Source organism: Colossoma macropomum, unplaced genomic scaffold (assembly GCF_904425465.1).
Source record: "Colossoma macropomum unplaced genomic scaffold, Colossoma_macropomum, whole genome shotgun sequence".
Classification (NCBI taxonomy): Eukaryota; Metazoa; Chordata; class Actinopteri; order Characiformes; family Serrasalmidae; genus Colossoma; species Colossoma macropomum.
Genome location: NW_023494787.1, coordinates 40477131 through 40491859, shown reverse-complemented (window position 1 = coordinate 40491859; position 14729 = coordinate 40477131). Strand labels below are relative to the sequence as shown.

General features: G+C 37.9%; 1 protein-coding gene across 1 annotated transcript in view; it reads right to left on the bottom strand.

Annotated features, from left to right (window-relative positions):
* Window positions 1-14729, bottom strand: part of wnk4b (WNK lysine deficient protein kinase 4b) — a 94728-nt gene that overhangs the window by 17813 nt on the left and 62186 nt on the right. Inside the window, exons 9-16 of the mRNA XM_036567367.1 lie at window positions 12416-12618; window positions 11264-11337; window positions 9672-9807; window positions 9280-9396; window positions 6455-6628; window positions 3614-3668; window positions 3317-3445; window positions 2967-3095 (exon numbers count right to left, since the gene is read on the bottom strand). Of these exons, the coding sequence (XP_036423260.1) occupies window positions 2967-3095; window positions 3317-3445; window positions 3614-3668; window positions 6455-6628; window positions 9280-9396; window positions 9672-9807; window positions 11264-11337; window positions 12416-12618 (1017 nt within the window). The remainder of the gene's footprint in view (window positions 1-2966; window positions 3096-3316; window positions 3446-3613; window positions 3669-6454; window positions 6629-9279; window positions 9397-9671; window positions 9808-11263; window positions 11338-12415; window positions 12619-14729) is intronic.

The window sequence follows — 14729 nt, the reverse complement described above, 5'->3', positions numbered from 1 at the left end:
AACTGTGGTCTCCATGGAGACGGAGAATGTTTTGATCAGCCTATCTCTGCGCTTTTGGGCAGGGGGGGCGAGAGGGGGCTGAGATTGGAGCCTGGGGGCTAATTCACATAGAAGGAGAAAATAGATTAATGCTAGAATACTGCTCAATAAGAATCAGTTTCAGTGCTACTGTCCGTCAAATGACCAAGTGATTTATTCACACTGCTTCAGAGGCCATTGTGGACATGAAAAGAGAGAGAGAGAGAGAGAGAGAGAGAGATACACCTCTGAACCTACAAGCCCTAAAGAAAGACACAATAGATGGATGGACAGATGGATGGATGGATAGATAGATGGATACATTTTATTGCCTATTTCTGGAAAATCACTAATATTAGATTATCTACAATTAACATTAATGCAATAAGTAGCGATTTACAAAAGTCAGCGTGTTCATTAAACCATTTCCAAACCTCGCTTCATGGTAGCCCAGTATTACGTGTCGTTATCATCCAACACTTAATTATTGTGTCATTATTTTAAATCTAGTGTGTTGATGGTGGAATTTCACAAACCCACGCAATGGCTGGAGGCATCCAGAACACATCTGGAGTCAAACTTTGTCACAAGAAAAAGTCTTTGTCACAACAAATTACTTTTTTGAAAATTAGAAATTTAAAAAATAAAAAGTATTTAGGTTTATTTGCAACTGTTTGCAAACATATACAGTGTAAAACACACTTATTGCCAAGATAAGTGGCTTTAAACAAAGACTTTTACATAGTGCTGTGTATTGTTGCTGTGGGGACAAAACCTTGTATCTTTATTATTGTTTATCAATTTTCATTTTCTGACATAATCATCAGCTGCCTGTTATATACTGTCAAAATTTCCTGATAAATGATGACTGCCAAAGTAGCTCACATTCCCCTCCTGTCCATATGTTTTGTCCTCTAGTTCTGTTTTGGTTGTTTTTCCAACTCCAGTGCTACCACACATTTACTGAACCAACTAATGATTTCCCTGCTGACCTATTCAGAATTTGCTTGTCATACAGCACCACAGATTTAAACGGTATGAGCCCAGGGTGCCCTGCAGTCCCTCCTACAGAGGAGATTCACAGCTGCCTGTGTGCTTTCCCCCTAAATCTTCACTGCCGTGCTGACAATTCTATATGAGTCTGTCCTGTCCTTTACCCCAGTAACAGAAGAGTTCCCTGTGTAGTGAACTAGTGTAACAGAGAGAGCTACAGTAAGAGGATCAGACCTTTTACACATCAGTAAATGAAGCACTTGGATGCCTGCGCCAAACCTCAGTTCATTCTGTTCTCATCACAGAAACAACAGGCAAGCCAACCGCCAGCAGCTTAGCCTTGCTGCTAATTTACCTACCATTTTACTGCAGATTATATGTGCACAGCAGGTGCACTCAAAGGGCTCAAAAAATCTGCTTTGCAACTCCAGCTCAGCAGCAGTAAAAGGCACTAGTGAAAAGAGTTCTTTGAAGTTACCATGTCTGTGACTGCATGGAAAAAAATCTAACTGAACTTTTGCTGGTATTTTTTTAATTGAGTGCACAGTGTGGTGCTGGTGAAAACAGGTCTTAGACTGTGAAGCATTTGTGTGGCACTCTTTAAGTAATCATAAAAAGCTTAGAATAAAGAATTCAAATTTGCATAATGTAGTATATGAAGTAATCAGTAAACAAATGAATGGTCAGAGACTAGTCAGAGAAGAAAACAACTTATGAGTTGAGGAGTGGCTGGACAGCCAGCCAGACAGACAGATAGACAGACCAATGGATGGCTGGACTGAGCCATGGATTGGTGAATAGGTGGTAGGGGTGAATGATTACAATTTGATATTGTTATATCAGGTTACGCTGCCGTCAGCTTCTCTGAGTACATCATGAGTGTCATCAGTCTTTCCAGAACACCTCAAGACCACAACTGCATTTCATTAAAAAGAAGTGAAGAGGAGGCTCTCAAGCTGACGTAACTGTCTAAAGGCTTTTGCTTTATTATTGGGAAATCATTTGAGTCTGGTGCCTTTAGTTCAAGACAGCATAATTGGTCCTGCTTAGTTGGACGTAGTACTGGTGTCAAAGCTGACACATCAATAACATGTTAACACAACTGACTGAGTAACACCTCTTATTTTTTATTACCATTAATGCATTTTCCTAGTTTGACTCCTTTGAATCATCCATGACTGTAGTCCTCATTCAAATATAGCTTCTAAATGGTAAGAAATTCCACTTATAACAACCCATATTAATTCCAGCTACTGCAATGCTGTGAATTTATTATTAAAGTATGAATCTGACGTATCATTCATAAACAAAACACAACACTAATGCAGGACTATGCTGGACAAAAAGCAGCAAACAACCAGAAGCAACAGCAAAGTGAAAAGCTCTACTTCCCCTCAAAACAAGACGTAATGTAGTGGAATGATAGCAAGAGGGCTACAATAGCTAATCCACTGTTGCTTTCACTGGACACCTGTGATAGAAATGGAAAACTGTGTCTTCACTATGGAAATGTGAATTCTGCATTCACAATTAGAATAATGTCATTCAATTATTGAAAGTAAAAAAATGCACTGCAATAAAGATTATTTTATCTACTCACATAATTCTAACAAAATTCACTACTTTTTCAATGAAAAGAATCTCTTTTTAGGGTCACATTTGAGCAAATAAGACAAATGTGATTAATTGTGATTAATCATTTTAACTGTTTGACAGCCCCAGAATGTACTGAAGTGCAGTATGTGAAAGTCGAAAAAAAATGTACTCATAGTTTTGATAGCATGTTTTACATGCACTGCTGGTGCTTTGTATATTGTTAAACCTCAGAAAAAACTAAATATCATGACGTACAGTGTATTGTAAAAATATCTTATTAAATATTAAATCAAGTATGATGATAGATTTTGCCACATTTTCCACAACGACTAGGTGGGTGGATGCATAATTGAGGGTACCTGAGGTGTGGAAGGACTGAGAGCGAAGTGGGCGGACGGGTGGTCCTGCATCAGGGTCGAGGTAGAGGTCTCCCCCCAACGCAGGAGAGGAGCCACGGGGCACCTGTCCTGAATTTGCTGCTGTGTAATCTGAACAAAACAAGACATACCTTTGATTAATATCAACATTAATTAATATCAATGAACACCAAGAAAAACACATAAAGCTTACTTATATTTTCATTAGGGAGTCATCTCCCAGGGTCAGATGTAACCAACAAGTACCAATAAGTTGTTCTCAGGCGTGCATTCTCATAACAAGGTCACGTCTGGCCCCGTGGATAAATTGCAGGCAAGAGAATCTGAGGTACCTGAGGTGTGGAAAGACTGTGAGCGGAGTGGACGCACTGGAACAGCTGCATCAGGATCAAGGTAATAGTCTCCGCTCACTCCAGGAGAGGAGCCCTGGGTCACCTGACCCACACTGGCTGCGGTGTAATCTGCAGGGTGAAACATGCATGCATGCACAGACTATCAATGCTGATGTACTGGTCATTAATGAAGACTAGCAAAAAAGTGCGCACTTGAGATATTTTAAAAAAGACTTTACCACAGATATAAAGGTATAAAGTCTGTGTATTTCATACACATAACAGAGTGAGAGTTACCTGGTAGGGATGAGGAGGAGTGTGTGCGTGACAGTCCCTGTGTGTGCAGGTTGGGCTGTAAAATAAAGCAGACATCATATTGCTTCTGTTTCCTGAAACACCACATATTTTAAATCAGCTAGTAGGGCCTGTATTCTACATTTTTCTTGCATTTTATTTTTCCTCAGAAATTGACTTAAATAATTTGTGTCATAATTCATTCGTAGCCATTTCCAACCTTTCAGTCACTTGAAACAAACTACTGAAGACTGAAATATGTAACTGATCTCCCTCCAGATTTGCCCAGTATTGCTCCTCATTCAAAAAGCAGTCTGAATCTTAAACAGAACAAATTAAAGAGCCTCAGGACTGACATTTTTAGACAAAAATTGACTTCAGTCACTCCTTTCAGACACTTTGGGAGGCTGCGGTGACACATTTTCTTCCTGACAGTCAGGAACCAGACAACATTTAAGCATTTTTCCCACAATTTCATTCCAGTAACTCCACTATGGACTGTCTGCAGTAACAACACTTCTTATCACTTCAAAGTGAATGAGCAGCTAAACTGCTGTGGGCTGACTGGGCGATCAGATACAAAAGTGGACATGGTTGTGACATCACAAGCACTATTTAAAAACAGCTATTTTTGCAGCTTAGTTTTCATAATACTGACAGTATGGACTGTGGAGTGAAATGTACCTATGGAAAGATTAACAATGTTTATATCAGGGGTTTCCAATCTTACCCACAAAGGGCCGGTGTGGCTTCAGGTTTTCATTCCAACAAAACAGGAGCTCACATGATCAGTTGTTTGAAGACTGACCATTTGATCAAACAAGTAGAATCAGGTGAGCATCTGCTTGTTTGGAATGAAAACCTACAGCCACGCCGGTCCTGCAAATTGGACTAGACACCCCATTGTAACAACTACAATGTGAGCACAAATCAGTTTCAATTTGTCTGTGAAAGTGTGCCTTTTCATGATGTAAGGGTGATGAAAGTAGCATCAATGTGCCTTAACATCCACAAACTCTTTATTTTACTTTAACGATTTCTGTCTAAGAGCCCTAACCTCAAGCATGGAAGAACCTATTCCATCTTAATTGCATTCAGGATACTATTTAGAGTAATTAATAAGGCAGGATTCTCATTTCCTTGGCAAAGTGAAAGGTTGGTAGATGAAAGGATAGTATGTCCGACTATGACTCAGTGCAGTACTGGGGTCATAAAGGTCAGAGCAATATATAGGGTCATGAAAATTCTATTTTGAACACAACACTGACTGCACCCAGAGTGCTTGCACAGCCCCCTAAAGGACTTTATACAATAGTGTTTTTGTACTGCTGTGAGTTGAAATGCATTTTCTCATTAATGGTTATTTATAAACTACACTAAATCATGAGAAAATAAGATGTTAGAGAAATGTTTTGTTTTATCATTTGTGTACATGTTGTTTGTACCTTTTTACCACATACTTCAACAAAAACAGCATCATGTGAAAGCAATTACAGTGTAACAGTCCAGCACAGTGCTTGCTTTCATCTTAACTTAATCTGAATGCACCAGTTTTCCCATTAGGGTGAAAACCATGATACTAAAGGTAAACCTTTCAGACAAACAACCCGAGCAAATCACTGGTATCACAAGATGATCCTATCTTCAATGCCATTTTTATTACACACATTAAAAGCTGACTATGCTGCCTTTCAACCTTTTAGGACTGACATTATCTGTCGTAGCATTCTTGGTCAACTAAGAATCTGTTTTGATGAAAGTGTGCTTGACTTACAGAACTGGACGCGAACTGGATTTTCACCTTTACAGGTGAACAAGCAAGTCAGCCTTTTATAGAAGAGTTGTGTTAAAATGCTTTTTTGTTATGAAGAAAGCTGAAGTTGTTCTGTTCGTTTTATCTCGGTGTGGCCTTCTTTGTGGAGAGGTGTGAGCAGCTGTTACAGGAGGGTTTCTCTCCCCTGCCCTTTCACCCACATTGCTCCCTAGCAGCTCAACACAGAGACATAACATTTCTCACACAGAGAGCCAACAGAGTCTTAGTTGAGTTGATTTCTATGCTGCCGGCGAAATGGCCACTAGGGGGCCTGCAGAAAGAGGTTACTTTTATAAGCCAATCCTGTGAATCATGTATTTACATACAATAAAACTGTTGATATTTCTGTAGATGGACCTTTTAGCTAGAGAGGCTCTGTGTAAGTTAAAGTATTGCTCTATATATATCTCAATAATATTAAAACAATATGGTTGCAGACAAGTGTTTAAAATTATTCTAATATGCTAGTTCTACACGTCACAAGAAGCTGTAAATAAAAATTAGACCTTTTAGAAGTGTCCAAAATAATATAAAAGATTGTAAAATGACTGAGAAAGCTGGATAGCAATCAGAATTAATTATAAAACTAATATTCAACATACTTTATGGAGATGGAGTGGAGATCAAATTCCAAGGCAGATAACTTGATAAAAAACTTAATGTATATAATTGCAGTATATCATTTATCATCTAATAACTTCTTGTCCACATAATTATTGAACCGAATAAGACATTTAAAATGCCTTTGGACGAACAGTTTGTAATATATAAATCCACAGTGTACAAATTATCCCAAAAAAGGCTAAGGGCAAGTGATTTCAAATTTTTGAGGAGTACCATATTTAACAAAATTCAATCTTCCATTTAAGGGGATAATTTGTTATTTTCTTGATACTATATTCTTGATTTAGTAGGCTTTTTCAGTAGGAGATGCATGTAAGAGGTGTGATTAGTTCACTTTAAGTTGAAAATCAGGCATTTTAATTGACAAGGGGTGTGATTAGTTGACTTAGTTCGCAAGTGTATCTTACTTGGGAGGCTGATAGTGTTCCAGCTCCGCTCAGGTAGGGCAGGCGTGTGGAGTCCCCAGACTCCAGCGGCTCCAATGGCTCCCTCCTCATCAGGGCCTCAGCTCGGCGGATGATGTCCCTCATACGGTGGATAAAACCCTCCTTCTCTGCTGGCAAGATGAACTCATTGTGTGCCTGAACAGAGGATTGTAAGGAGGAAATTACAGTGGCATCCAAATGAAAGCAAAAAGCAACATGTTGGTTTGGTTTACTAGGATCTGTAACCATAATAATGTGTGCTGGGATTACTGGGGGAGAGATTGAGTGGTGTAAGTCTTCTAAAACTTGTTGAAAGTGACTTATCAGAATCTCTTATAATCCTACTCAAACAGAATTGTGGAACTGGCACACATGTGAATACACTCACAAACAAACACACGCCCCTGGCCAAGCACACACTCTTAAATGTGTCATAAGACAGAACGACAGAATGAACAGAAACAGCCTGCAGTTCCCGCAGATGCAGAGGCCTGTAGACGGGTCATCTGAGTTGACTCTTGCTTCAGGGTAGCAAAACTTGATAGCACTTTAATTAACAGATTGGTAATAAGTAGGTAATGATATGGTAGTCATATGGTAACAAGTTGTACAACAACTAACTGTAACTTCACTGTATCATTACCCACTTATTACCAATCTATAAGGTGCTACCTAAAACTTCATTCAGCCTTCATTTGCATTTGCAAACTTTGAAAAAAGTGTGCTTTGCCAAGCTGTCTTGCTGCTTTTTGCATTGCGGCAAGAGCGGAGAAACTTTTTTATAAACAGTGTTGAAGGCATTAATATTGACTTCTATGTAAATTGTTGCATAGCCTATCTAAAATTTAAAGCAGGCATGTCAAACTAGGGACCTTTTGGGCCAAAGAGCTGCAGAGATTAGTGCCTACCCTCATCTAATGCTCTGAGTTCAGTTTATAAAGGCCTTGCTAATTAGCTGATGAGCTGAATCAGGAATGTTTAATGAGGCAGTGTGCTGAAGTCTGCAGTGTTTTGGCCCACAAACACTGGAGCCTGACACATGTGATTTAAAGAAAACTGTCACTAGAAATGGAGGACAAATACTCACTTGTGGATTCAGAAAGTACATTTCTATTTCGCCATTCTTTGCTAGGGTTTGTCATGATTTCCCACACATCGTCTGTTATGATGTGATGCAACTTTGCTGACTTTGCTCAAAAGTAGCATACAGCAGATCTGCTTACAAATGGAGTGGAAACCACCCACACAGCACAACCAGCATATGTGTTGAGCGGATCCTGGAGCACACACACTCTTACCGCTTTGCTACCTTGCTATACTAACATTTGATGTTAGCTTGCAAGGTTTGCTATCTGAGCGGAACCAGAGACGTTATAAATGAAGTAAGTTATTTTCACTTGAATAAAACCATGTTCCTCTCTCTGTGCATGAGGAGAGACTGAGAGAGAGAAACTGAAAACTGATTAATATGTCATTGGAAACAGTTAATGGCACATGTTGAAGTTAATTGTCAGGTTCCGGACACTTAAAGCTTAAAATGAAATTAAATATTCTTTGCACAATGCACAAAAAAACCCCCATTTTTTTCAGGTTGTTCTGGCTACTGTGCATGTGCTTATCACCACAAGGGGCCATAACATATGCTATACACAGTGCTCAACCTTAGTTTTAATTTGTCAGTTAGAAATGTTTGTCAGCCAATTGTGTCTAACACTGAATAAGATCTAGTAAACCAGCCTCCATCATATTAACCTACATTGTAAAAAATGGCTCATTTGATAAACGTAAAAAATTACTTCATGTAGTAACAACTTTTGTTTGTGATTAAATGGTCTAGATTATGTTGACTAAATTGGCTGAATTATTGATTAAAACAAGGTTCAACTTGGGCTGGGCAATATTAATCAAACTCAACATTTAATACCTTCCATGATATTTTTGGTATACCTACCTAATACCAAAAATATCATGACAACAGATGATATATAAGTTAGCATTAATAAAGTTAATCAAGCTATGTTTCCTGAATGCTGGTATTCATGCTAAAAGAAAGTCTTACAAACATGACACACAGTCCAAACATGACACCTGGTCAGACTACATGTTTTGTTGAATTTCTAAGTGAAAATAAGTGAACACATCTTCTACAGAGAACACACTTTGGTTCATTTTCATTTAATGCACATTTACATTTACTGTTTATTTGCTGAATTGAACATATTGGAAAACAAAACATAAAATGTAGCCTGTGCAGAGGTTATAGCACATTATATAATTTGTTTTATTTTTTCAAAAATTTTAGGTTTAACTGTGCACTAAAATGTCATATTTTAAGTTTGTTTAACTTATCTCACAAATCAACATGTAATTTGACTAGGGGTGTTTTGAAAGGACTGTTCTGTTTTGTTTTCTGTTCTTAAAATATACCAAAGTGAACCTTGCACAGTATTGTAAATGTTAACCAGACAGGAAGCACATTTCCAGAGAGGAAACTTGGTATGTTATAATGGATTTCATGGAGTTTGAAAGGTTGTTTTAAAACAACCTGAAACAGTCAGTGGCATATGGCGAAGTTAATTGTCAGGTTCTGGATACTTTAAGCTCAAAATTGCATGATTTATTTTTTTTTTTGCAACAAGGATGTAGATATTTTATGGGCTCTATAGAATGGATATAGTACTCCTTTTCTATAAAACTGCTCAATATATACATATGTATATTCATGTATTGCATTATCATGGTATATCAGTATCATTGTCAGCAGTAGTGCATTATTGTATAAGTGTGTTTAGTTCTGGGATGCTCACCATGACCGTAGCAATGTCCTCTGGGTTGTCACCATCAAGATCGAATTTGAATGTCACCATCTTACTGTTGTGTGTTTGAAGCTGGCACTCCACCACCCTGTCCACTTTGTCTGACAGCTTCAAAACAATGAAGGACAGTGAGACACTGCGTTTTACTGTAATATACTCATGTTTGTGATCTTATGATTGAGAGATTTCATACTTAATTCTTATTAACAGAAAACTGCAGTGAAAAAGGCTGTTTTAAAGAGACTAAAATAGATAGAACTGAAGCGCTTCATTTTTTTTTATGTTCCTTCTGACACTTATACATTGAAGGTGAGAGGTGTAGAAAGATACGAGCTACATAGATAATTTAATAGATAATTTAAACAACATAACTGATTCCATACCCCAGTGATTCGGAGTCGGGAGCGAGCTCTTTTCCTCAGCAGTTTACTTCCTGTGCGTTTGTTGGGAACTTTGGGGCTCATTTCTGATAAGCCCTCGTTACCATCACTTAAGCCAGATGTGACATCAGAGGCATAACTGTTCATAGAGGATAGATAATGTGATCAGGACTGACTGTGCAATCAATCAGAAAAGGGGGAAAACCATTAAGTGATATCAGCTGAAAGCATACTGCAATACGCAAAACTGCATATATAAAACTGTCCACTGTCCATTCAATAGTTCAGAATTTATATTATTTTTTTCACTTTTTTTACTATTGTTTTTTGTTATTTCATATACAATATTAACAGTATGTAATTCTACAGTACACAATATGATACAATAATGGTTCAATAATAATCATCTATAGCTCGTTCATAATTCTTGACAGATTTTCAGCTTCATACTTGTGGTTTTGAAAGCTAAGAATATAAGAAAGGATTAGTATACTGAATTCATTTTATGCATTTATCTAAAAACATTATTTTTATATTGTGACATTTATTTGAATCTATCAGCTGAGAAATTGTGCATTGCCAATACACTCTCAAGGTGAAAAAGTAAGGCTACAAACAAATTTAAGCCTTTAAAATTTAAGAATTCCCTCCTATTGAGCTGGCCAATCAGAGCAGTTTTCATTAGCACACATAAAGAACATTCATAAAACACCTGCTTATGACAGAATTATAAAAGGATACACTCAAAAGCTGAATTAATGTCCTTTTTTAAACTCTTCCCAGATGTTTTTCAAAGAGTACAAGACAGTGCTAAACTGTGAAAAAAGAGTAAAATGTGTCTCCTTTAAAACCAGTGCTGGTCATTGTGAGAGCTTATGGCTGCTAGAATGAAACAATCCTAAGACATTTGCCACTACACCAGCATCTACCTCATTTCACACCTGTCTTAAAGAGTGATCTCCTTTCACATCTGATTACTGCACTGGACAGGCAAAAACTACTGAGATCAGTCAACCTTACAATAATGCACTCACCATTGTGTCTATGTGTCTGTGTGTGTATGTATGAGTCATCCAGGAGCGGAAGAACACTCAAATGGAGTATTATTCATGCCATCTAGCATGTGTATCTAAAGCAGAACGGTCAGCAGGTGAGTAAGCCACTGGTCTTTAACAGCTTTGAGTGCAAATCTCTTCTTGGCAAATGCTGATGTCAAACAGTTTTCACATGAGGTAAAAAAACATACATATAGACACATATTGATGAGTCCCACTTTCATCTTATTCCATTATGTGAAGTGGAAAACAGTGCTTGGTCCTTTGTGTGGGTGGGGGCTGTCGTCTAATCTCATTCTTATACTGCGTCAGAATCACCACAGGTAGTACAATGAGCACCTGCAGTTATCTTTCACATTGAAAGGATTTAAAGAAACAACTGCAGAACATTTCTACTAACAGGAAGTGAATCCTATTGCTATTCTAACAACCTTGGACTATGTAACTGCAGTGGACAGTATGGCTATGAATGCAACTTAATTAAAGATAGAATACATTTACCACAAATGTACACCAACAAAGGTGAGTTGCTATGGTTACCTGTCGACTGGAGAAGAGAAACCGCTGGCACCACCAGATTGGACTCGCTCAGTATTTTGGGACACAGCAATGCTCTGCAGGAGAGAGAGAAAGAGAGAAAATGATAAAGAATAAGAGTAAGGAGTGAGAGAGAGACAGTTAGAACAAGAAAAGAGAGAGAGACCGACAGTGAAACAGAAAATGACAGAGAAGGGATGAAACAGAGAGATAGAGAGGTGGAGGGGTAAAACATCAAGAGACAGAGAAAAGGGAAGAGAGAAAGAGTGAAAGAAGCAGAGAGATAGAGATAGAGATAAAGAGAAAAATAAACAGAGAAAAAAGAGAGATGCAGCAACAGAAAGAGAGAGAGCGTAAACAAGGTTTAATTGACTAATATTAATCGTTATTGTGATATTTTTCTTCGCAATAATGGTATCAACGAATGTTAAAATATGCAAATTAGCTCTCTACCTAAGCACACTGTTCTTAGTGTGTGCTCTCTGCCTCCTGACCAATCATAGCTCTAGAGCGTTTCTGTGTGTTTAGATGATGCAAGGTATTCACTTTATACAATAAATATAAAAATAATAATGCAAAACAAATTCAAGATATTTCTTCAATCGTGTGACATTACTGGTTGACCACTGTGGTTTGAATAAACTGCATGATACATAATAACTTCACTGTCCTACAGTCAAATGGGAAGTGCAACTGTAGCAGATCTGAGACATCTTTGTCACAGCAGTCTGTGTGTTAATTAGTGTAATAATGCAGGTGTTCAGAGGAAAGTTTTCCGAATCTTTACTCACTTGAGCACCAGTTAATAAAATGCATAAATTGTGTGAGCACTCTGCAGATAACACTAGTATTGTAGGTATTATGATGTGTTTATGCAATGAAGCACTTAGCATTGATTCTAATTCTAGGTCATATAAACATTTGAGAACGCACAGTAGAACTAGTTCATCTAAAATCAATCAACATACGTGGCACCAGTTAATCTGGCACATAAAAGTACACTCGCATCCCCGCTAATGGCTTTTTCGACTACAGATATTCAGTGTAACTCTCTGATGGTCTGACAACAAACTCAGGTATTACAGTATTTATATTTTCAAACACACTGATGGGACCCAAGGCCTAAGCCCCACCCCTTACAAAGTGGCTACTAACCGAGGGGAAGCGGAGGGCTGGGACTGGTATAGTCTGGACAGATGGGCCTTCTGTAGGTGCGGTTTCACCAACTGGGACTTCCATTTGTGCTGTCTCATTGGCTACTGCTGCGGGTGAGGAGGTGGAGCTTATCACGGGGGAGGGGCCTTCTGATGCCTCTTGAAGTCCAGAGGAGCTGAGGTAGCCGTCTGTCTCGCCGTCCGCTGCCATGACGATCAGGATTCAACAACAAACAGAAGACAGCGATTTATTAGCCGCTAATGCTAATGGCGTACTAAAACGAACTGCGATGTCATGCACAGATTAGCAAGGCTTGAGAGTAACCACAACAATGGACCCAGAGGCAGGCCAACACAAGCAAACAGAATGGCAGGGCTTAAGCAGCCTGTGAGAGGAAAGCCCAACTCCACAACTAGTGTCATAGACCAGGACCACGTAAGGAACTATGGACAGAGTGTAAGAGAGGAATTCAGCAGATGGATTTACACTTGTTGGCTTTTCCAGGCACAAATTAAGCCTAGACTTGGACTAAAAATTGCACTGTCAGTATGGATTCTCCATTCTCAACATTTCTTTTATAAAAGCATCTTTAACCAAACACTGTATTCCATGGCTGTTCTGGAAACATTTTTAATGAGACAGGAACAATATATCACAAGCTCCATAACAGTGATTTGCAAGATGTACGTTTAGGCCTGTCATGATCATGAAATTTTAACTGAATCTTAACTGTCATATAAAAATTGCAATTAACAGTGACACTTTATTTTAAATGGTTCTTTTAGATTAAACAAACACTCAACTGACTCTCAAAAACATGAGTGTTAGGTTTTGGGCTGAGGTTAAGATTAGGGTTAGGATTGGGGCCAGAGTAAGGGTGGGTAAGGTTTGGTTTTGCGTAATGGAAGTAACAGTTTAACAATATATCTACTTAATGTAAGTAATGTATCAACAGGACATCTATAAGATATTTACTTCAGTGTATTCACATGCTTCACTACTGCTACTTCACTGATATGTTGTTGAGGTGTTACTGATAATCTGTTAAGAGTTTATTAATCATCTAGAAAGGACCACTCCAAATAAAGTGTTACCTAATTAACAAATTACTTGTTATCTTTCGTTCATTGTATGCAACTATTAGTAGACAAGCCTAAAGTGGCCAAACTGGCAGACTGGCTAGCTGTCAATACTTAATAGCTCCCAACTGAAGAAAGACACAGCTTGAGCTCAAATAAACAAACATTACTTTTTGCTGCCCTCTAAAGGTGCTATAGCACCTATTACAGCACGACAGAAGTTAGAACTGTCGTTGTTTTTGAAGGCATTTTCTGCTTTCATTTATTTATATGTATTTGCATTAATTGATGAAAATGGACCCAATTAAATTCTGTTTTTGAAGCATAAACATATGATTCTGAAAGCTAACAACTGTTAAAAATTATTGTGATCAGATCAAATAATTGTGATTATGCAATTATGTAATAATTGCCTATGTATGTGTCATAGTATCCACATTTCATGCAAGCACACACACACACACACACACACACACACACACACACACACACACACACACACACACACACAAACACACACACACATTCTTGTATTCTTGGAGTATCAGGTGCCATAACTGGGTCAGATTCATTATATCAGGTTTCATTAATTTGTGCCATCATTGTAGGATTAACTTACACTATTAAATAAACACCAAAATCCTAAATTGGACAAACTAAACACACTACTGTGAAACCTTTGAGCTTGTGTCAGCTGGTTACTTTGCATAATGACTGACTGATTGATTATCCAAAAGACTGATAAGGCCGGTTGATTGATTGATTCTGTGATTAAAGGAGCAGCTTTAGCAAATACTCAAATGCGGCTTACAAAAAGCGCAAGGCAGTGTTGTTGGTTAGTATCATGTTAGCTTTCTTTCACAATATGATTGCTTGAACCCTGTGTCTGTGTGAAAGCTATGTGCGTTGTCAGCATGTTTTAGGCTTTCGTTCACTGTTTGCCACATTAAATATTATTGCACATATAAAAATGCCAATGTAATGTATATAGCTTTTAGCCAAGGCTATTTCACAACTCCTGTTACTAGATAGGCTTTTAGAAAGAGATAAAACAAATACATTCAACTGGTACAGTTAATATAACAAAAATATTAAACCATGAAAATTTATTCCTAAGTGTGTATCTGTACATATATATGTACACATGTGACCATTTATGTTTAAACGTTTAATAAATCAATAAATCAACCTGTTCAATGTTTTTTTTTAATAGACCTTCTGATTGGGAGGTCTAT